The 23,009-nt window shown below is 53.2% G+C and overlaps 1 protein-coding gene across 3 annotated transcripts in view; it reads right to left on the reverse strand.

The window, feature by feature from the left end:
- Positions 1-4,094: 4,094 nt before the first annotated feature.
- PLXNA1 (plexin A1) overlaps positions 4,095-23,009 on the reverse strand; it is a 105,270-nt gene continuing 86,355 nt past the window's right edge. For 2 of the 3 annotated variants that reach the window (XM_084531518.1, XM_084531519.1), the window contains exons 24-32: positions 20,710-20,856; positions 19,769-19,928; positions 19,098-19,279; positions 18,562-18,658; positions 17,677-17,867; positions 16,651-16,820; positions 14,709-14,921; positions 10,951-11,101; positions 4,095-8,526 (exon numbers count right to left, since the gene is read on the reverse strand). In XM_084531518.1, the coding sequence (XP_084387644.1) occupies positions 8,431-8,526; positions 10,951-11,101; positions 14,709-14,921; positions 16,651-16,820; positions 17,677-17,867; positions 18,562-18,658; positions 19,098-19,279; positions 19,769-19,928; positions 20,710-20,856 (1,407 nt within the window). In that variant the 3' untranslated portion in view covers positions 4,095-8,430. The remainder of the gene's footprint in view (positions 8,527-10,950; positions 11,102-14,708; positions 14,922-16,650; positions 16,821-17,676; positions 17,868-18,561; positions 18,659-19,097; positions 19,280-19,768; positions 19,929-20,709; positions 20,857-23,009) is intronic. The other variant, XM_084531520.1, reaches the window with a different exon arrangement.

The following is a 23,009-nucleotide window of genomic DNA, read 5'->3' on the forward strand; positions in this document are numbered from 1 at the left end:
AGGAGGTCCGGGAGCATGGTGCCACGAAGAGGAACCATGAGTCCTCCTTTGCCATCATTTCCCAAACACAAACACATGGGAGGCCAAACCTCGGCGCCTCAACACCCTTGGTTTCCTCAGCTAAATCAGAGCTGTGAGACGTGATAGAGCATCCAGCCCTTTAAAAAACACAAAATAACCACCCCGTGACTTCCCGTTGCAGCAAAACCCCTCCAGCCCCTCACTCAAGCCGTGGCAGACGCCAGCTCCTCTCCGTGCTTGTTATTTACTCACCGCCTTCCTTCTGCCCCAGTGACCCCACTGTTCACTCCTCACTGCTCTGCCTTAACCCCATTTTGGTTTGGGGGCTGATTCAGTGGCTGCAGATGAACATCGAAATCCTGCTGCCCTCTTCAATGCCCAATCTGCATTCCCACCAGCTCACTCACTTCCCCCCCCACCCCTTTTTTTTTTTTTTTGCCATGTGTCACTAATTTTACTAATTTTCCGAGTTTGCCTAGAATAGTAAAAGATTTGATTAGAACGTTCCCGGTCTTAATTGTAATTAGGACAGTCATTGTACGAGCTATAAAAGGAAATTGGGCTACCGCTGAGTGGAAGAGCCCCTGAGAGAATAGGAGCTGCGAAGGGAGAATTTCGTTCATAAAAAAATAAATAAATAAATAAATAAATCCAGTTGTGGAAGAAATAAAACTCGAGCTCAGGATGCTGTGACAGTCAAAGTGGCCCTGGCATCTGGGACTGCAATGAAAGCCTGGTTCCAAGAGATTTCAGCATGGGTCATGAATAATTTTTTCCCTGCCGCACCCTTCTGCATGACCCTGGGCAAAACAAGGTCTCGTGCTTCAGTTTCCCTCACTGGGATGGTTTGTGGGGGCTATGAACTACTGGTCCCTTTTGCAATGTGCATCAGGATTCCTTGTGATAGGAGAGAGGCAAGAAATAACCCTACACTGCTCCTCATCACTTACCAGGAGCCTCCTTGGTGGTGACACCACGGCTGCAGAACAGAGCTGGGGACACCACCTGTACCCGGGGTACAACACGAGTCCCCTGGCCCCATCCATGTCCCAGGGAGGACATTGGACATTTCTGCTTCTTTCCAGCAGAGGGAGGGGAAGGCCGGTCCAAGCCCGCCGCGACAGCATTAATGCTGGGAAAGACACCTAGAAATAGGATGCGCAAAGTCACGCGGCCACCATCTTCAGAGCCCCCTGAGGAGAGGGGTGCCCTCAGCACCCTGGGGTGACCTTGGTGGCCACCCATGCCAGCCACATTGTGGAGGCTGAAGCCATCAGGGACCGGAGGGACGGGGAGATGCCAACAGCCACGTTTCCCGACCACTTCACCACATGGACAAATCGCTCTTGACAGTCACGGCTGAGAGCCACAGTCGCAGTCTCCAGTCTCAACAAAGGGGCAGCCCCCGAGAAGAGGCAGCCGGCAGTGCCCAGGAGCGTGTCACCCAGCCAGCCCCCCTTGCTCCGCAGGGGCACAGCTCGTGTTTCCGGAACTGTCAATCCAATGCCATAAAATTCAGGGTAAATCAATTTTCCCCCTCCCCCTGCTCTGTTTCCACCAGGGGAGATGGTCATTTTCCTGAAGCAATAATTTGCCTTTTTTATTCTTTTAATATTTTTTTTTTTTTAAGAGAAGCTCTGGCAGCTCTTGGCACATTAACGCGCATCAGCCATCACCTGCTACCTCCTAATAATCTCACCTCCAATCCAACCTCCAAACTGTGGGCTTTTTACCACTACATTTAAAGCAAAGAACAAACATAAACCAATCACTTCCCAGCATGGCTGCGATTTTCATTAGTCCAGGCAGGGTGAGGAGGTGGGGTATTGCTCTGCTCAGCCCTCACTGCCTTCTCAATTTATGGATTTTATTTTTATTTTTCCCCAGCAGCTCAGAAGAAACTTAATCATCACCTCCGTGCAGGAAGAAACCCCCCATCACATCCTTCTCCTCCCAGGGCCACGTGAAGCTGCTCTGATCTTCCCCATGGGACGTCTGAGCCCTGCACACTGCCTGCCACCCGCACCCCATGCTAATGCTTTAGCTGGGTTTTAATTGATGCTACATTATATGCATAATTATACATTTTATATATATATTATATACGTATATATCTCTTATGTGCATAGACATATATATATAGATCTGATCACATCAGTGCTCACAAGAAGAAAACAAGTGTGTGGAGGGGGATAGCAGGTAAGGAGGAGTTCATCTCCAGGTCAAACCCTCTCGACTTTCCCTCTCAACCCACCAAGGCAGGAGGAGCATTATTTGGGACTGAGCTTGCCCCACGGGCACATGGCCCATAGAATGGTTTGGGTTGATCAGCAGGTGCCAACCCCCTGCACTGAGCAAGGACAGCTCCCAGTGTACCAGGCTGCCCAAAACCCCATCCAACCTGACATCCCCTGAGATCTAAGAGTGTGTTCTCCAGGATATGAGTATGACACAGATCATGGGGCCCAAGAGGTGCGTCCCAAGGTGATGTGCAGCACCGAGCCCAGTGCTTTCCATAGCATCAGCTCTTACATTTGCATGTCCTGGCCCTCACCACACTTAGAGAGAGAAATGAAGGGATCCAGAGTGAGACACCCAAAGGCAGGAGAGCATCCCCGTGGAGCTAGAGAAGACAACGAGGTCCAAGGGGAAAGTGCAAGACAGCAGCGATGCTGCAGAGAAAAAGGACTTGTGCAGAAAGCCCCAGCTGAGCCCTTCCGACCCCAAAAAGGTGTGTGTAGGGTTTCGAGGTCCCAAACCACGAGGAGCTGGGGACATGCCACTCACCTGGAGCCACCCAGGGCAAGGTGGCACCGCATAGCTCGGGGCCTCCAGCCCGCGAGAGGCAGCCACGTGCGGTGGATGAAGGCCAAGGCTTTGCCAGATTGCCGCTGCCTCTGGCGGCAGGGCCGCGCGGGGAGGTTCGCCTTTTATCATTTAATCAAATAAAGTGCATTTGTGGATTACACAATCATTCGCAGGCCCTGATAATCTTTTTCTGCTTAGCTCGGCACTGGAACTCGGGAGGCAAACAAAGACATTCGTAGCTGTCGGTGGAGGCCCTGGCTTTGTGCCAGCAGCTCTTGCTCCTTGGAAAAAAACAGAGCGATTGGTATTGAAGAACATCCCAGAGATGGTGAAATATTAGCTATTCATTTATTTTGCCAACCAGTAAGGTTTTTAAAGCTTTTTTTTTTTTTTTTTTTTTTTTTTTTTTTTCCCCAGTAAAACAGCAGAGGAAATAATAAAAGGGAAGGGGAAAAAAAGCATAGGATTAAAGCACCAAACCCTGCAGAAATCACTTGTGGATCTGCCAAACGTCACCTCCAAGTGGGCTCAAATCATCCGAGCTACATGTTGGAATGGAAACATTTAGAGAGTGTGACTTCAGCCCAGCTCCTGTGCAGAGGCACCCACCTGCCCGATGTGCAGCTTCCAGCAGCAGCTCCCAGCCTGCAGTTAAACCCATCCAAATCTGAACAAAGGTCAATACAAACAGGATTTCCTTAAGTATTTGAAAGATTGTGAAAGATTGGTTAAAGAAAACCACTTTTTTTTTTCCTTTTTTTTTTTTTTTTTTTAAGATGGGAAAAAGATCAAAACAGTCATTGCTTCAGTGGCAGCACAGCTAAAATAGCGCAGGTCCAATGCTTGCTGCCAATGGCCTCGATGCTGGAGAGCAGGAAAACCACAAGAGAAAAACAAAACCCATCCAGTTTATACACACGGTAAACGGAGACAAAAGACGCGTTTGTGATCTTGCAGCCACCCAAACTTCTCCAGAGATTGGTCCCAGGAGGGGACAGCTCAAAGAAAACAGGAAAAAAGCAGCTTAGTTGGGGGGATTTTGGTTCTCATGCTGGGCAAAGCCACGGCCCTGACCCCACACAGCAGGGCCGCACATCCCAGCCCCCCAACCTGTGTACCCCCCGTGCCAGATCTCCCCTTTGGGCTTTAAGCCACTTGGGGACCCAGTCCCCAGGGCGCACCCCACAATACCAGCGCCACCCTGTGCCGTTTTGGGGCACACTCCTCCCGCCTGCACCGCCCCAGAAACACAGGCCAGACACCGGCGTTAGCAAAAATGTTTAATCTCTCCTTGATGCGTGTGTTTATTTACAAGTACTAAATCTGGAGAACATTAAAATAGGAAATAGCAGGATATTTACACGATCAAAGGGCGTGCGACCAGCCGCGCTGGCCTGTTGCTTCAAGTCTGAAACAATCACAGAAAATTAATCAGGACTCCGGATTTATTTTTTTTTCTCTGCCCATTTAATTGTTTAAAACTATTAAAATCCTCTGCCTTTCACTGGGTTCACATTAGTTCCCTCCACCCCCTGCCCCGCTCTCTTAAAGGACAGCTCGTTGTGCGCTTTGGTCAGGGCCGGGTGAGGCTCTGGGGACCCCACCACCCGTCCCCTGCTCCCCGTTCTGAGGGACAGGATGGGGACAAGCAGCCCGGGGACACTTCCAGGCTGGGCTGCGTTTTTGGGGAACCTCAGACTGAAAAGGCAATATGGGAAGCAGGGGCAGGCAGGGACCTGCTGGCTGCGGGCAGGGTCTCGCCTCCTCCCGGCTCCCTCCCCAAAACGCAGGCCAGGGGGCACACGGGGTGCCACCAGTGAGGAACACCCCATGGAGGATGCTTCCCGGCCTCTCCCCATCTTTCTCTTCCCCGGGCAGGGGCAAGAAGCAAGGGCAGGCTGCCTGCAGGATTAAGGACGCTGGGCATCACGCGAAAGGCAAAGGTAGCACCAAGGAGCGCCAGGGGCTGCAGGTGGCACTGCAACGCGCCCCCAAACGCGGCCCTCCGCGACGGAGGCACCCGGAACTGGCAGCAAGGGGACCCCGGGGGATCTGCTGCCCCTCGGAGGGGTTCCTCGGGTGGAGCAAACCCCCGGGAGGAAGACAAGGAGAGCCCATCCCCAGGAACACACCACAGGCTCTGCCTCATTGCCATGGGGTTAGGGACACCGGGCTGGGCGAGGGGAGCCTCCTGCAGCCCTGGGGAAGGTGTGGGGAGCCACCAGGCAGCAAGAGGAGCCCCAAGAGGCTGGTGGTGCTGTGATACTGCCACCCTGCCCAGCACAGCCCCCCAGCAAGCTCCCAGGCCCACACCAGGGCCAAGAAAGCCACCTGGGGATGCTCTCAGAAACAAAAACCTCCATCCTCTCCAACCAGCAACAGCGAGGGTCCCACCACCGCCTAATAAGTACCAAAACTCCACGCGCTCGGCTCCGTAGCAGCCACCGAAGCACCCCCAGATGCTCTTACCACTGCAGCAGCAGGACCCGAGCCACTTTCGGATGGAGACGTCCAAGCAGCCGCTCCCCTCCCATGGGATCACGGGGACACCACCACTGGGTGCCATCCTCGTGGCACAGGTGAGAGCCTTTGGCCAACCTCGCAGGGCTCCTGCACCGAGCCCGGCCGTGGCACCACCTGCACATCACGGCACCATTTGGGCAGAGATTTCTGCCACGGACCTCCTGGGGAACCCCCAGGGGTTTTGTCCCTCCGAGGTGCCCGGGGAAGCTGGCTCACAGCTGTCCTTTAAGGCTCTCCGAGTACCACACCGGAGGTGTAAACCACTGAAGTCTTTTGTTTGTTTGTTTTCTTTTGGACAAGAAAGTGACAAATTAACTTCAAATTTAAAAAAGAAAAAAATAGGTAACAGGTCTAAACAAACCTCTAGTATTCAACACTTGCAGGTTTTTTTTTTATGTTTTTCTCTTTTTTTCGGTTTCTTAAAAAGATCAACTCAGACTAAAATCTAGCACAGTCATGCAACAGCCCACAGCTCTCAGAAATCCAGCGACAGCTCGGGGTTCGTAGGTTTGGGAAACAATTATTACTTCTTTTTAAAATATTTTTGCTGTTGTGGTTGTTTTTTTGTTGTTGTTGTTGGTTTTAATCAGCATCTTCTCCTTCCCCTCCTTATTAAAACAAAACCAAACCAAACAAAATTACAACATAATGAGAGATGTGCAGGCTTCAAACGATTGTACTGCATGGTGAGAAATGCTTGGAAATTTCTTCCAGACCATTTGGTATCCTTTTTTTTTTTATCCTTTTTTTTTTTTTTTTTTTAACTGGCTGTGTAAATTCATTTCATATTTATATCAGTTTGATTCTCCTTCAGTTAACTATACAGCACCCCACTGGGGCACGAGAATTAGATTGTAACCACATATATATATATACACACTTTTATTTTTTTTTGTTTTAATTAAAAACTTCATTATTTCTCCCTCTCCCCTCCCACCCCCTAACTTGCGGTTTATGGGAATGGGCAGAAACCAGGCGGGCCCCTGCCCGGTTTGATTTCTGCGCTCACCCACTTCTGGCCGAGCGCAGTCCCCTCCGCTCGGCCCGGGCAGCAGCGGGAGCTCTCGGGACAGAAAAGGAGATGGTTTTTGCTCGGTTTTTGGAAGGTTTCGGTCGCCTGCTCTGAGTTGGGGCAGCGCTGGGCACCTTTTTGTTTGAGGAAAGCAGAGAAGCGTGCGGATCTGGCGTCCGGAAGGGCCGAGAGCCCGGCTGTCCCCGTGAAACGCCAGCAGGAACGAACCGCGGGAAGGGCGGAGGCGGCGGAGGGGAGACGGGGTGAGAATGGGGGAGAAAGAAGGAAAAAAGAGAGAGAGAAGAAGGTAAACGTGGGGTGGGGAACCCTGCACCAGCCTGGGCTGCCCAGGGCAGGGGAGCAGAGGACAACCCCGGTTTGGTCCCTCCATGGGCTGGTGCCCAGCTCCAGCCACAAGCCTGGCTTGAAGCAAGGCCAGAAGCAGAGGAGCTTCCTCCCCGCCCTGCCTCTTCCTCCTCACCCAGACACAGCCCCCTGGGACCCAGCTCCTTTGTCCCTGCCCCAGGGTCGCATCCTGCCTGCCCAGGCTGCTGCTCCAGCAGGGGCAAGCCCCACAGAGCTCCTACAGATTGCCATGATCCAACCCCGGCACCTTCCTTGGGGCAGCACAAAAAAACGACATGAACCCCCCGCATAAAATAATAATTATATATAAAAAAAAAAAAAGGAAAAGTTGTTAACCATGCAGTCAAAATTTCAGTCCTGTCCCTGCCTTCTCCCTCCGAGGAGCCAACCCTGAAGCCAAGCCGCTGATGCTGCGGGTGGCTCGCAGGAAGGCAATAGGAAAAAGCCAAACACCCAAGGAAAAGCCAAACACCCGGAGAAAAAAACAAACACCCAGGCTGGTTGGTTCTCCAGGTCCCCTCCCGAGTGCCCCGGATCACCCGCAGCCATCCGCCACCCGAAAAGCACCCGGAGCCCCTCGCAGACACCGAGACAGCACAGGTCACCCCTCAGCCATCCCCAGGAACAGAAACACCGACCTCAGCACCTTCCCTCCTCTCTGGTCTCCCTCAGCCAGGTCGTAGCCTCCGGAACCACTCAAGCAGCATTTAAATAAGAGCGTCTACTCAGCTAACGAAACTCCCACTTTTTTTCTTGTTTTCATTTTTTTTTTTCATTTTTTTTTCTTTTTTTTTTCTCTCTTTTTTTTTTTTTTTTTGCACTAAACAACATTCAAATAAAACATGGCACAGGACGTATTTTAAGAAATATCAAAGCTCAGGATTTCTCCCTTTCCTGCCCACCCCTATTGCCCCCACCCCCAAATCTCCCCAGCATCAGTCCTTTAGCTTATTTTTTAAAACCGTTTTTTTTTTCTGTTAGTTTGTTGCAAAATTTAGAATCTTTTTTTTTTTCCCCTCCTATTTTTTGTTATATTTTTTTTTTCCTTTCTTTAAATTAAAAATTTTGTCTCGTGTAAATTGTGCAAATATAGCAGTTAACACTAGTGGCAGAAGGCCAGAGAGAGAGAGAAAGAGAGAGAGAGAGAGAAGGGGGGGAAGAGACAGAAAAAGAGACAGGGGGAGGAGGAGAGGGGGCAGACAGCTGGGGGGCGAGGGGGGGAGAGCAAGTCAAGTACAGTACAAACAGGAGCCCACCCCCCTCCCTCCACCGAAGTAACAACAACATCCAAACGCCGTCCTAGAAAGCCCCACGGTCCCGACCCTCCTTCCCCGCGGGCTCAGGGGGGCTCTGCCCGGGGCAGGGGGTCCCCGGGGGTCCCAGCGGGTCCATGGGGCACGCAGCTCCCTCCTCCTCCTCCTCCTCGGCCGCCCCCTTTGCAAGGTCTCTGCCGCGTCCCGGTTGCATCGGGGTGTGCGTAGAGGGAGGGGGTGTTTTATCCTTGTGGCTGCTGTCGTCGGGATGCTTTTTGATTTTTTTTTTTTTTATTATTTTCCCCTGCTGGCGGGCGAGGTTTCCTTGTTGGGCGGTGGGAAGCGCCCGGTCCCCAGCCCCGAAGTGTCCTGCCCGCGGCTGCCGCTCGCTGGCCCCACTCCTGCCGCCGCCGCCGCTCGGGAAGCTGGCACCGTGCCGCCGCCTCTTCAGCTGCTTAAGGCCATTGTGTCGATCGCCTGCTCCAGCTTGCTCCTCAGCCGCTGCCTCCTGGCCTGCTCGTCCTTCTCTAACGCGGCTAAAATCTGCGGGAGAAGAGGGGAGAGGAGAGGGTGAGGAGAGGCCCTCGCACCCCGAGTGGCTCCGCGCTCCCCGTCTGCGGCACGGGGAAGGGCGCGCAGGGATGGGGAACCACGAGAGGCAGCACGGGTTGGTTCCTGTGCCTAACGGGGCTGGAGATGCCACAGCGAGGAAGCTCTGGTTGCCTCCAAAAAACACCACGCCAGCAGAGCAGAAAAGGCGATGGAAAAAAAAAAAAACCACGAAAGCTGACAGAGATCTCATCTCCTCGGGTGAGCCAGTTGAGAGAGCAAGTTTTTTTTTTTGCAATTAAATATCAAGGCATCCGTCAAAGGGGACTTGATTAACCATTTCATTGGCCGCATAATTGGAAACAAACTGTTGGATAATTAATAGACTTACTAGGAGGCAGGCAAAGTCCATCAGGAGCCCTACAGGTACCTGCTTAATGGGGAATCAGCTCCCTTTGATTGAGCGCGGCTGCAGCGCCCGCGGGCTGGCAGCCCTGCGAGAGCTCCCAGGCTGCCACAAATCCTGCCATCGGGGACACCAACACGGTGACACCAACACGGTGACACCCTCCTGCAGAAACCCAAACCCCGCCTGCCTTAAAGGCAGCTGAGCTGGCATCAGATGAGGTTGGTACAAGAAGCTCAACAGGGGTTTATTCCCATTTTCTGCCTCTCCCGACAAGACAGCTTTGTGCCATGAGATCCTAAGGTGCTGGAGGATTCACCGCCTGCCCCTGCAGCTACCTGCTCCTCTTTTATTCCACCCTGAGGGAATCAGTACAGCAAAAGGAAACACCGAGCAGAGAGACAAGACCCAGGTTTGTCACCTGCTGCAAGGAGCCAGGACCACTGATTACCAAGATGCAAGTACCCAAATGAAAATTAATTATGATTTTCATTCACAGCCAATGACAGCATATTATTGCACTGAACAACAGGAAAAATTATTCTCTCCCATTTTGCATCAAAGAGGGTGCAATCGGGCTGCATATAATTGTGCTTAATGAATGAAAACAAACAAAGGGAACAGCTGCGATTTATTAATCCCATTACAAATAATAAAAGAAGTTCCTGAGAGCTGTGAACACACTTGTGATGCTCGGAGAGCAAGACACTCAACAGATGTCATGCTGCAGTTAGCGGGCAGAAGGAGGACTTGTGTCCCTGAAGAGCAGCTCCTTAGTGCCACGCGGTCCCCTCCATGCTTTCACCTAAGATTTGTTTAAGGATTGGGGAATTTTAGCCTAGAGGAAGCGAGCACCTGATGGCTGAGGGATGATGGCTGATCTAGATCCTCCAAACTGCATTTCATCCCCTCTCACGGTAGCCACGGAGCTGTTGTACAAGCCCTTGGTGGCCAACCCACCAGCCAGAGGTATAGGGGCCTCCTGGGCATGCCATGCTCTTGGGGAGCACCACAGAGGTCCCACGGCATTGTCACCAGTGCACGGTGACCATCACATAGCCACACAGGGGTTTTGGCCACCACAGTCCCACCACAGCTCTTAAATCCAGGGCCTGCTCTGTCAGGGCAGCGGCAGGGCCCTCTCTCCCTGAGCAAGGGGCCATGCCAGCACTCTGTCACCTAAATAAGCCACCACTCACCCAGTCGTCAGCCTGCTTTATTGGGAGAATAAAGCCTGTATTATCCCGTTACATGTACGGATCTACATTTTACTGTAGTTACGTATTTTATTGCTTTAATAAAAAGATGCAGGGTGTGGATTTGAGCGGTGCTTGGTGAAGTTAATTTGTATAAATTACGACAGGAGGGTTTTTAACCATCCTTACTACCGCTCACAGAGAAAGCACTAAAGAGGCCACCACATCCTCCAGCGTCCCCAGGGAGCAGAGCTGGCTGATGGCAGCACAGTCCTGGTGCCACCACGGCATCGTGGCGGGCAGGGCAGAGAGAGGAGGCACACCGAGATAATGCTGCCAGCTCTGCAGCTCTGTGGAGCCCACATGCCAAGTGTACACGCAGCAAAAGAAAAATAGGTGTTTCTTACATTGCTCCCTGCAGAAAACAGGGGAATGAAGCGCTGCCTGTCAGCAAAGGCGCTCAGGAAGGGCCACGGATAAAAGCTGACACAGCAGCAGCAAGGCCAGGGCTGTCGACCAGCTCCTGGCTCCATGCCTGGCCCCCGCCTCTGCTCTCACTGCCTTCAGCCCCATGCAGCACCTCCACCCTTCCCCAGAGCCTGCTCCGAGCCAGGGTGAAGCCACGCTGAGAAGGGAACAACCCCACGATCCCACTGCACTCATGCAATGCCACAAGGGTAACCCTAAACCTCTGGGCACGGGCACAGACTGAGTTGCCCTCCCCATTTTCACAGGGTATTTATCCATAGGAAAAAGGGAGAATGCAGAAATGAGGGGTAGGAGACACGGCAGCCCAGGTTCGATGCCTCATCTTACCTCGTCCTTGTACTTGGTGATGTAGGAGTAGATCTCGTGCAGCGCGCTCATGCTGTTGAACTGGCTGAGGTGTAAACGTGACTGCTCCGCCAGGTACGCGCTCATGTCCTGATCGCTGATCGCTGGCATTTTAGCAATATCTGCATAATATCTGCAAGGGAGAGGCAGGAGAAACGCAAGAGCGGGTCAGAAAGAGGGAGAGGCCGAAAGGGACGAGCTCCCCCCGTGATGTTTGCTGGGAACGACCTCCGGAGAGGCAGCACGAGGAGCAGCTTTCCTCGGCACGGCACCGCACCACCATGCTCATTACAATGCTGCTGCTCACCGAGAGGTCTCCTGGCGCTTCACGGAGGGGTCAGCATCATTAGCAACATGCTGCTGATGGAGCAGCTCCGAGCTGCAGCGCGCTACCTGAGCCCAGCCCCGCCGATCACACTGGGGAGCCAGGATCCACTGCTCCCAGGGACCTCCCACCCTCTCCCAAACCACATATTTTTTCTCCTTGCTGTCCCATTGCTCCTCTGTTTTGCCAACGAAAGCCATCTGCCAGAATCCTTCAGGCCTGCAGCAGTACGTAAGGATTTGTTACCATTTTCCTGAATTTGGCGTGTCGCCAAAGCCAAGGATGACACTCGGCATTCACTGAAATATTCAGGGTGTGCACTCAGGATACCCTCACCCTGAGCCCTCGCAGCTACAGAGCCTCCTGACCTCTGTGCAGCTCCATTCTCTGGTGCCGGCTACCAGTGAGATACACCCTCATGTTTCCTAGAACACCTGAAGATTCACCATCCCATCTCACAGATGTGACATGCTCAACAAATAAATGGAAATCCAGACATGCCTCGTGTCATCCAGAGTTGTAGCAGGAAACCAGCACATATTGCCTCAGGAAAATCAGAGGGGGTGAAGGCAGCAGCATCCCGTGGCAGCAGGGGGTTACACCAAGCGGGCACCTCAGTGGGCTGGCGAGGGGCCCACCCCTCGGCCCCAAGGCTTCTCCGTCCCCTGAGGAAAAGCCACTCCTGGGACAGTTCAGCTGGACATGACAGGCCTGCTTCTCAAGGACACCAGCAGACATTTTATGACCAAAATGCAGTCTCCGAGTTCACAGGTGCGAAGTCAAAAGACAGCCTGAGGTCCTTGAGGAAACCATGGGGTCCACAGGCCTCTACTGCGAAAGAAACCCTACCCACAGCAAGCAAACCCTGCCCGCTGCCACCACCTGGAAGCAGAGATCCCAAGGCCCTCCCATGTTTGCTTTACTCCTCGTGACTCTTCAAACAGCTCAGTAAAGTTTCTGGTATGGTGATTAGCATCATTAGCACCATCAGCCGAACGCTGAGGTGGAACACGGCTGAAGCATTTGGCTAGGAGCAGATGGCAGCGAGAGCACTTGAGGAGACGAATATGAGGATCTGCTCCATCCCGTGGTGCTTGACTCAGCCAGTGGTGAAATACTGGGGCCGTTTTTACAAGGAGGCTCACCCGCACCCAGAGTGAGGAGAGATTTCCTGAACACTGACGGGAAGACAGGAGAAGAGAGGTCTGAGGTGAGGGCCTCTTCAACCAGGCATCGAGAGATCCATGAGAGATGTGATGTCCCCCAAAGCAGGCACTGCTTCCTTCCATGCAGAGGAATATTAGGGACAAAGAGGCCAAGTTTTCTGAGTTCCAGTCAGCGTTGGTTAGCACAGAAACCTCACAGAGAACCTCCCGCACACCCGTCGATGGAGGCCCATGAGGGGAGGGACTCCTGGGAGGTGAACGTAGAAAGGAGACCTGCTGACGAAGAGAGCTTCTGTGGCTGCCATAACGAGATGTCCAGGTAAAACGAAGCAGTTCTACGTTCCGGGTTTTATGGTGACACAAAGATGACAGGAAATACTATTTTTCAATACATTGCATGGGTGGGGGTCCCAGGCAGGACTACCATTTCACCTGCCGTAGCCAGGACCCTGGCAGCAGTCCCCTCATGCTTCCCAGGGCTCCCCTAAACCCTTCAATGTGTTATTTCTGCCCCAGACTGGCAGGACACCCTTTTTTCAGGACGCCTGACCCCAGGTGGCAGACAGACATGCTACGGGCACTATCAGTCCCACTCCGCCACCCCCCATCACTCCGCTCCTGCCTCTGCAGAGCTTCGCGATGATAACCGTGCCAAAACCCAGAAACACCCATTTTTGCAGGGGAAAAAATACAAACTTGCAGTAGACAAGCAGTGGGAAAAGCATCACCCCCTGCTCGGCTGCCGCTGGGATCGCATCCCGTGCTCCGAGGCAACGCGGCCGAGCACCCTCCTGCTCCGCAGTAAGCGGCGGCAGGAGCATCTGTCAGCAGTTACATCTCCCGTCTTCTCCCCAGGGACTAAGCACGTCTACACCAATGCTTCTCCCCGGAACGGTTTTATACCTTTTCTCTCCAGGCGCACGCAGTGTTGAGTATTTTTGTCACAGAGATGGCAAGGTCGGAGAAATTCACCCTGAGCTTAAAGGCAGTGAAGTTTGTGATGCTCCTGAGGGACCCCACTCCAAAGCCCCCTGTAGCTCCCTGTGAAGAACTTTTTCCTATTACAATGCGGCTCATCTCTCATCTTAGCCATCGTATTTCAGGGACATCTTTTTTTCTGATCCAAGCCATACCTTCCTCGAGGGAAGAATCTTGTCTCTGTACCTGCCTGCAAAGCACCAGGCATGCCAACGGTGCGGCAAAAATAACTGCGTACAAGCAAACATCCAAAGGATGATTTAGGCTACCAAGTCCCACACTTGCAAAAGACAGAATACGATGCTTATTGTTGCCTGGACACCTTTCATTTGGCTCATCCCATGTCTAATTCAGACACCAAAACAGGGAAGGGTCCTCAGCAAAATACAGAACATAATCTTTAAAACAGCTTATCAGCACAAGGGAAAAGTTGCATCAGAAACATGAAATCTGGCAATTTTTAAGCTTTATAAAGTCCCAGTTTGCAACCCAGCAACATTTTTACAGTAGGTCTATTTGGAGGGCTCTGTAGGACATTTCCCAGGTTTCTCTCCCAAAGGATAAAAGTGAACACAGCATTATGCCCAAGAGCATCAATTTGCAATCAGCAGCACTCAAACCCTGAACCTTTAACACTGCATTAATTCAGCGGGACAGAAGGATGTCTCTCATCAGCTAACAGTGAATGAAGGGTGTCAGAAGAAGTCAGGGGACCTGCTCCTTGCCCTGCTCCTCAGCACCACGACAGCAGCCCAAGCACTGCCTCGGAGCATGTTGATCTCATCAGGATCCCAGGCGAGATGTACAGATGGATGAGAGATGGGAAATGGTAATTTCCAACCATTTCAGCAAAATCTCCTGCATGTATTGCCACGGTACAAAAAAGGCACTTCTCTCGTCCATGACTTACTTCTTACCGTTCTTCAAAAGCAATCAAGGGAGATGTTAGCAATTCCCTAGCACAGACCAAGTTTTTACAACAGACAACATCAGAAAACCCAAAAGTGGAGACTGCTTTTAGCACCCCTTAAGCAAGGCATAAACAGCTCTGCGGAACAGTCATTGCAAACTCATTCCCAGGAACAATCACAAGAAAGCACCATCTCTCCAACAAGGATTACCTTCCACCAGCATTAGCAGAGGCCCTCTTCAGAGGGCTGACAAGCGGTGTCTCCTCAACAACCAATCCCTCAGTGTGAAGCCCCCACAGCCACAAACATTCACGTTAAATCCTCCAGGTGAAGCAAGGAGCTCCTGCCAAGCCTACTCACCTTTCTACCCAGCTCTTGTAGTTGGGGATGTCCTTGGCGTACAGTAGTTTGTTGGAGGGAGAGTCTTTTCCTAATTTGTGCTCAGAAGTTGAGCAGGAGTCCATGAATGTCTGAGCCACCACGGATAGGCAGGCATCAGTAATACTGTTCTTGTGAATGTCGAACACAAACTGGGGGTTCTTAATCACATTCACCCAAAAACGCAGAGGTAGACTGAGGGAAGAAAGAAACAAGAGTCAGCACCCGAAGCAAGCCCTGCAGGGCAGCCAGCACACACCTGAATTTGTAGAGAAGGAGCTCCCCATGGCCCAGGATTTGCTTTTCCCAAGCCCCAGGGATGCAAAAAGCCATTCACCTCTGCCCCAGCACAATACCACGTCCTCTGCCCAGCCCAGCATGGCCTCAGCTCTCCATGGAGAAATTCCTCAGCATTGTCAACATCTCCAAAGGCAAACCAGGACACCAAGGAGCTGCAGTTTCTCCAAGGATCCACTCACACAGCACAGCCATGGCTGAGCCCATGGGTCACCATGCATGGTTCCCTCCTTTCACATCGATAACCCTGCCTGAGGCACTTTGGGGCATTCCATCCATCTCTCCTGCTGAAGGAGGGACTAATGGACTCCCCGAGGGGCTCATTAGCAGGCTGAACACAAGAGGACAATCTAGGCAGCCTCAGATGCTGGAAACACACCTCTAGTTGTAGAGGCAGTGGGTTTCCCAGCCGTGGGCTGGATGTTTGCTGCATACTTACGCACGAGCCACTCTCCGTTGCTCCATTTCCCACTCTCCTGCCCCTCTCCTCTCCCAGGAGCATTTCGGAGACTCCCCCTATCAGAACGCCTCTCGGGTCTGTCATCCCTCAGCACTGACACCCAGTGAATGCTTTTATCTTAGACAAAACACACTTCATTCCCCAGGACTTTCCTAATGAGGGTACTGGGTGCATGTACATATTTCATTTGTGAAGGGAATGGCCTCAAGAAATTAGCTCCACACATCGAATTAGCGCCCAGAGATAAGCACAGGCATTAGTATGCAGGAGCCTGCGTGCCCAGCCCCTGCGGAGCGGGGCTTTTTTTTTTCCTCCTTTGCCTTTTGCTCCTTCTTTTAATATAGAAAGCAGAGTTATAAATCAGTTCCAAGCACTTCCGCACTCTCACATCTCCATTTAAAAATGTTTCTTTTCCTGCCCCGCTAATTGCCAACAGTTACTGAACTATACAAAAGCAATTTGGCTGCCATTTAACAAATGCCAGACACGGGAACGTACGTACCCGTCTCCAGTAACGGCAAGATCAGAGAGATGAAATCAGTGAGGCAGCAGAAAAGAAGAACGCCGAGGCGGGGGTTGCAGAGAAGGAGCCGACAACGTGTGCTCGAGCCCCGGCCCCAGCACAGCACTTACTGAGGTCTCATAAGCAGCTCCTCCCCGCTTTTCAGGGAGCAATTAGCAGAGCTGATGGGTTGGGTCTGCAGGCCAGGTTATGGAGGATACCACACGGCTTTACACTGACTCTGTTAGGGCACGCTCGGCTGCGTGACGGGAGGGACATGGCGCACACCTCCAGGACAGCCAAGATGAGAATCCGGGCTGGCATCTCTAGAGGAGCCCCGAGGACAGAGAAGCCCGAGCAAGGTTTGCTCAAGGTGAGGTGGGAGCAGGACTGCACTCAGCCAGCTCCAGCCGTCAGGGGGAGCGTGCTGCCTTGGATCTGGGGATGTGAGGGCTGAGGGAGCATTGCATTCCTGGGATTTTTTCTGCTGCAGAAGGCATGCAAGGGATTTACCCACACCCAAATCACAGAGATATGGGCCTCTCTTGTCCTGGATCACTTCCAGAGACAACCAGAGGCATATTTCTGCTCCCTGTGGGAAGGGTAGAAGGTATGAGGTGCTGTGACACCGTTAGCCCCTGCCCCACTGCCCCTCTCTCCATTACCAGTTACTCTTCCAGGTGTGCCTGACATCATAGTCATTGATCTGATGCTTATCAGCTTGTTCATCCAGGAAATCAAACATGTATTTGATGGCGAGGGGCAGCGCACTCCCACGATGTGCTGTGCTGAAGATGGTCTCAAACAGGTCATCCACGAACTTCTGCAGGGTGCCCTGAACAGAAGGAGAGAAGGACTACTCAGCACCACCAGAGAGACGAGCCTTTAAACTAACTTCACTCCTATTCCTACCACCTGGCAGAGAAGCCCAGTACAGCCTGTGTAACCATACTGGTTCTCAGTGAGTTTGATAGAAAAACAAGCACCCTATCAATGAGATTTCTCCTTCACTGCATTAACTGGCATAGAAATAAAAATACCACATAGAGCAAAAGAGGAAGGGATGTATGTTGTGTCATGGTCTTTATTTGGGTTACATTAAGGCACCCAAGACCAGACCACAAACATCACTGAACAAACCCTTAAGTCCCACCATGCAGGGAGCCAAATCACAGGAGATGGCTGACCCCAATCTCTGCTGCTCTGAGCTAAGATCTTCAGCACGGGCTCCTGGTCCTCTCTGAGGACATCTTAGACGAAGAACACACTTTGCTTTAGAGAAGGTTTTGGGTGTGCTAAGAGAAGGGGAACCTCCTGTGATGCCCAATGCCCCAGGTGATTACCCTTCTGACATCACTGATTTTGCAGCTTCACCCCAAACATCAGACAAATGGGATGAGGTGCCTGCTCCAGAGCACCTCTTCTTTACAGTCCAGCAGCTGCTCGATGATACAGGAAACAGTAAAAGTGCCAAAGGGTGTAAAAAGCCAATAGGAAAATCCACTCAAGGGACACTCATTTAGGATTGTGGCACATAAAAAATCACCTCCGGGTCAGGACCCAAAATGAGGAGAGTAGTTCCTCCTGCACTGAAGGAGCAGTCTAATAAAAACCCGTGCTTATCCCAAATCCTTACCCCTCCCCATCCAGGTTTCAAAGCCAGGTGGCAGCTCAGCGTCTCCGTGCCATACCTTGGTGGCTAGCAGGCGGGTCAGATAGATCTCGGAGACCATCTTGCTGCCCCGGTCGCCCTCCCGCTGGTCCATGTGGTCGTGGTTTTTCACCAGGTGCCAGAGTTTGGTGCCGCTCTCCAGGTCGGGGGTGATCATGGGGGTCCGTGAGCGCAGGCTGTCGGGGCTGCTGGCTGTGCGCAGCATGCTCTCTGCAGGCACCCAACACAGAGGGAAACTCGACCTGACCTCCACCTCACCACCAGCCCCTCCATCCCTGTCCTCTGCTCTGATTTCAGTGTGTGTTCCCTGTTAAATAGGAGCTTGGGAATCAGCCTCTCCCGTCAGCTGCACTGGGCATCACCGAGGACACTCCTCGCAGCCTGCCCAGCTAAATGAGCCCCTGGCTGATGTACAGACCAGCACCATCTGATACTGCTTGAAAGGGGCTCTGCAGAGGTCTGGCTCCCAGCTCACAGATGCCAGGATCACAGCCTGGCCTCCTGTGTCAGTCTGAGCTGACCACACAACTCCCTCCCAACCCAAGGCCAAGCACGCTTGCCAGCACGTTCACTGGGGCCCTTGGCTAAGCCTATTTAAGTGCCTAGTGCCTCTGTGCCTATTTTAATGAGATTTCAGGGGAATAAAAGGGAGTGGATCCCTTAGCTGCAGCCATCTGACACCTGTCTTTCCCTTCTGAGTCCAAAGAGATGACTCTGTGGGGCCCTGCTCCCCCTGAGACACCAGAATAGCACAGTGCAGGAGAAACAGGGACTTAGAGGACCTTGTTCCAGCAAGCCAATATTATGGGCACCTGTCCTGTGTCTCACTCTGCAAACCCAGCCTGGTGCCGCCTTCCCCGCCAGCGCAGCCCAGAGCAAGCTTTGGGTCCTGCTGCACACTCACCGTATCTGCTGAGGGACTTGGTGAAAGTGGAGGAGTTGGAGATGTTGTACGCTGAGTTCTGCTTGGGCACCAGGGCTACCGAGGAGCCATCCGTCACCTGCAGGCAGAGGTGGCACGGGCAGGCTGTGACACGGGGGCATGCACACGAGGAACGGGCTCACGGCAGGGAGAAGCCAACCCAGGAGGGATGAAGTACACTGCACCATGTCCCAGGGACACCCATCTCCAGCAAAGGAAACCTAAACATCTTCCTCTGCAACACCCGGGGGGCACAGGGCACAACGGGAATGCAGCAGAAGCTTTGACATGAAAATGGCAAAGCCAGGTCAGAGCAAGGAACAGCCTCTGAGTCCTGAGGATGCCCCATTTGGTCCAGGAAGGACCACAAACACAGGGACTGTGCATGGAAGTGACCGCAGACCTCCTGGCCACGTCCCTTCCTGAGCAGCTGGACCACCGAACTCAGGCCCTGACCAAGATATGGGGGAGAAGAGATGTTGAAGCTCTCAGCAGCTGGGGACTGCCCGGTGCCTTACCTGGTAGTGGGCCAGGGTGTTGAGCCTCTTCCAGTCATTGTCGATCTTTGTGGTGACATCCTCGTCCTGCAGTATGATCCGGGCCATCCTGCCCTGCCGCCACTCTGTCCCAGTGAGGGAGAAGGGCTCATGGTTAGCGGGCAGCTTGGAGGACAAAGCCAAGGAGAGCAGAGGAGCAAGGTCTGGGCATAAACGAAAGAGCCCTGCCATCACCTTTAAACCTAAGGACCGACGACTGTCAACATGGTGTTGGGCAAAAGCTGTTTCTAAGTGTTCAACAAAAGACAGCACCAGTCTGGCAACCCTTCTTTGGCTCTTCTCCTCTCCATCCTCCTGCTATTCCTTTAAGAACAGGACTATTAGCCCTGTTCTCAACAATTTCTGTCCTCCCTGGCCCTCAGCTAGCTCATGCCTGCAACCCAGACCACAGCCAGAACAGAGAGAGCTCCTCTCCTCTCTGCTTGCAAGGCTCCCTTTCTCATCCCAGGGCTCCCCATGCACAGCCAGTGCCACCAGCACAGCAGTCTGAGCCAAAATGGACCGGACAAACACAAATGCAAGTGTCCTGACAGGTCCCCTGCCCTGATTTGCATTCACCTGCCTCAAACATTTGTTTTTTTGGCACTCCTGCTCTTGGCTATTCCAAGGGGAGTGCTTGGCCTCTCTCTTACCCAGGTCCATGTCTCCAGCTTTGGGACGCTGGGAATAGGGCACCCCTTTGTAGACAGCATCCAGCAGCTTCTCCTTCACCTGCGTGATGGTGTCACAGTTGAGCACCTTGACAGGAATCTCCGGGGCGTTCTCGTTCTCAGGGTTCACACAGTTGAGGGTCTGTACAGCACAGAGAGGCAAAAAGACTCAAGTGAGTTGATGTGACACTGGCTGCAAGGGCTGATCCAAGGACACGGGGCTACAAATGCCTATGGTCACATCTTCTCAACCCCGAGCTGTTCTAGAGGTGCAGCCTCATAGCATATTCCTGCTTCCATCTTCTCCCCCTTCCACCCCCAAATCTCCAGCAATTTCCAGCAGGCAGCATGCAGGAATCCTGGGCCAGCAAACAATGCCCAGCTCACAAAAACCTGCACAGCTTGAGCAATGCCCACGCACGCACTCCACTCCCTGCTCCACTCAGGTGGAGATGGAGGCAGTAAGGAAGCAGCTACAGGCTCAGCCTGGGAAAGGTCCAGCTTTACCATGCAGCTAGACAGGGGAGACAGCTCGTATGGGAGGAAGAGAATCATTTCTCCATCTCCCATGGAAATCTCAAGGCTTTGATTCGCACCCAACCCGAGCCAACTGCGTGCTCTGCTGCTCCAGCCAACACGTGCTCTGCAGCACCTCCATCCCCGTGTGTCAGGGCCGTGGGGTTTGCTGGTGCTGAGGGGGATTCAGTTCATGTTTGGCTTCCCCAAAGCAAACCTCGCCATGCACCCTGGTGAGATGTGTATCACACAGACAGGGCATGAGGCGCCCAAGGATGCTGAAGAGAGGAACAAGAGAAAAAATGCTCCACGAGAAGCACTTTGGGTGTCTCCAAGACCTCGTTAAATAGCTGGACCTGGGGGTCCTGGCAAGAACCAGTACCAGTGGGGTTCCTGCCTGCACTAACCAGCATCTTGTAGTCAATCTGTTGGCGGATGAGCTTGTCTTCACTGAGGGAGTAGCGAGCCTCTCCTGTGATGGCATCGATGGGTCCCTTCTCCATCTGCTGCTTGATGGCACAGTAGAGCATGAAGAGAGGTTCCCCAGCACACTCCTGTGGGACAGGGACAGAGAGGAAGAAAAGAGGGGGTGAGAGGGTGCCGGGCACCAGCTTTTCCTGCTCTGTCCCTGCAGCATTAAGCCCCATCTGTGTCTTTTTAAGCAGTTTCCAGTCCTTGCCCTCGTGTGCCCCCAGTATGTCCCCTGGAGCAATTCATTCTCCCTGAAAACCTGCTGGAGGTTAAACCTTATTTATCAACCCCTAGCCTCAGTTTCCCAGAGTTTCCAGACACTCATGGATAAATTCTGCTCATTCTGTAGGAAAGGATGAGCTAAAAAGGTTAAATTCAGGACTAGCGAAAAGCAGAGCTGCTCTGGGCACAACACACCACAGATACGTCTTGGTAGAGCCGTCTGTGCATGGGATACGAGCTAGCATCTGAGCATCTGGGCCAGCCAAGGAAAGCACGTGAGGAGTGGAAAGCGACTGCTGCAGAAGGACAGCCTGGGGGCTCTCCCCTGGTAGCAGTCCTGGCATCTGCCAGGAGGACAGACTCACGTGAGAGAAGGTCGAGAGGTTTCTCCGTGAGATGGCTGAGCACAGCCAGCCGTGTCCAAAGGGCAGGGAAAGCAAGAGACCAGCTCGGTGACAGTCCTGCCCTGACCCCCCAAACCGATGGTGTTTCCTGCAGTGAAGCCATTTGCCACCCACACGTCCCCACTGCCAAACCCCACTGTCAGAGCCAGCAGCCACAGCAGCCACATCTCCCAAGCAGGAGGGAGAAGAAAACTGAATCAAGGACTTCTCCCAAAGATGCCGGATATTAAAACTGTGGCAACCCAGGACGTGCCAAGGTTGGAGGCACCAACCAGCCTGGAGCCACGAGCTGGTGAAGGGCGCTTGGAAGAGGACACCCCTTTACCACCCAAGGCATCCCAACGTGCCCTTCCAGATGCAGACATCAGCCCTAAAGGGGAAAACGGGGTAGGATGGGAGCGGAGGGGACCGAGAAAAATCCCAACAGATTTTACCCCCCCAGCCCTTGCCCCTCCCTCCCGGCCGCCTCGCAAATAAATTGTACTTTGGTGCAAAGTGCGGCTGCTCTCCCTGTCACCATATGCTGTTAGCATCTCGTTAGCATCTGCGGTAATTAAAGAGACAGCTGCTAACGAGCAGGAACAGGCATACATCATCCCCAGACCTTCCGACAACACGCCTGTCTTTGAAATTATGTTTCATTTGCAAACTTGGCTTCATTAAGTCAGCGCGGAAAAGTGAGAGACCCGAGGTGGGTGCTACGCTGCGTGCTAATGGCTGCCTCGGGAGGCGAGCGCGCCAGCCTGGCCGAAAAATTGGGAGCCTCACGGTGGTCCCACGGCACCCTGAGCCGAGCCCTCTGGCAGGAGGAAGCCCAGAAGTGCTTCTGCCCACTGCTTATAGAAATTTCTTGTAAAACCTCCAGGCTGACGTGGATGGAGCGGTGTTTGTGGCCACGGCGCCTGTGCCTGCTCCGTCCTCAGCCCCGGATTTCCCCTCTGCAGGAGGGAAGCCCCCAGCCCGCTGTCTAAAGGGACCCACGGCTGTCCCCGAAAACCATCCTGCACATCGCAGCACAGCCTGACAGCTCCCCTTTGGAACCAAGTACCACCAGGGAAGGATAAAGCCACAAAGGAGGCTCCATGTGAGTGCCCGGGCAGGGACAGATGTCAGGGCAGGAGGCAAGGTCTGGACCACGGCTGTTGCTCCAGCCCTGCTGCAGCTGGCACCCGGCTGTGGTCCTGGCATCATGGCATCACCTCCTCTGCTGTTCAGACACCAGCCTGGCTGGCGGGGAATTGACCTCTTTTTGGATTCATGGGCTAGTGCTGGCCCTATGGCCACCCCAGGGGGATGGAGCAGTCCTGGGGATGGGTTAAGTTGCTTCTCTACGGGAGGTGAGGATCATTCAGGGCTTGTCCCTGACAGAAACCACCAAAATGAACGTGGCCTATGGAGCCAGGCACCAGGCAGGTCCCCTGTGATGATGTCCAAGGGGTGAGAGGGATGGCTCCATGGGGACAGGTCACCCCGCAGGCTGCTGGAGGACGGGGCTGTGTCCGTGCTCTGCCAGCCCCAGCACAGCTCGGTCACAGCCGGGGGACAGAGAAGGACAGGCTGAGGGATGAGGGATGCTCTCCCTGCAAGCTGAGCAAACAGCCCGCGAACGG

Source organism: Aythya ferina (genome assembly GCF_964211825.1).
Source record: "Aythya ferina genome assembly, chromosome: 10".
NCBI classification, from domain to species: Eukaryota; Metazoa; Chordata; class Aves; order Anseriformes; family Anatidae; genus Aythya; species Aythya ferina.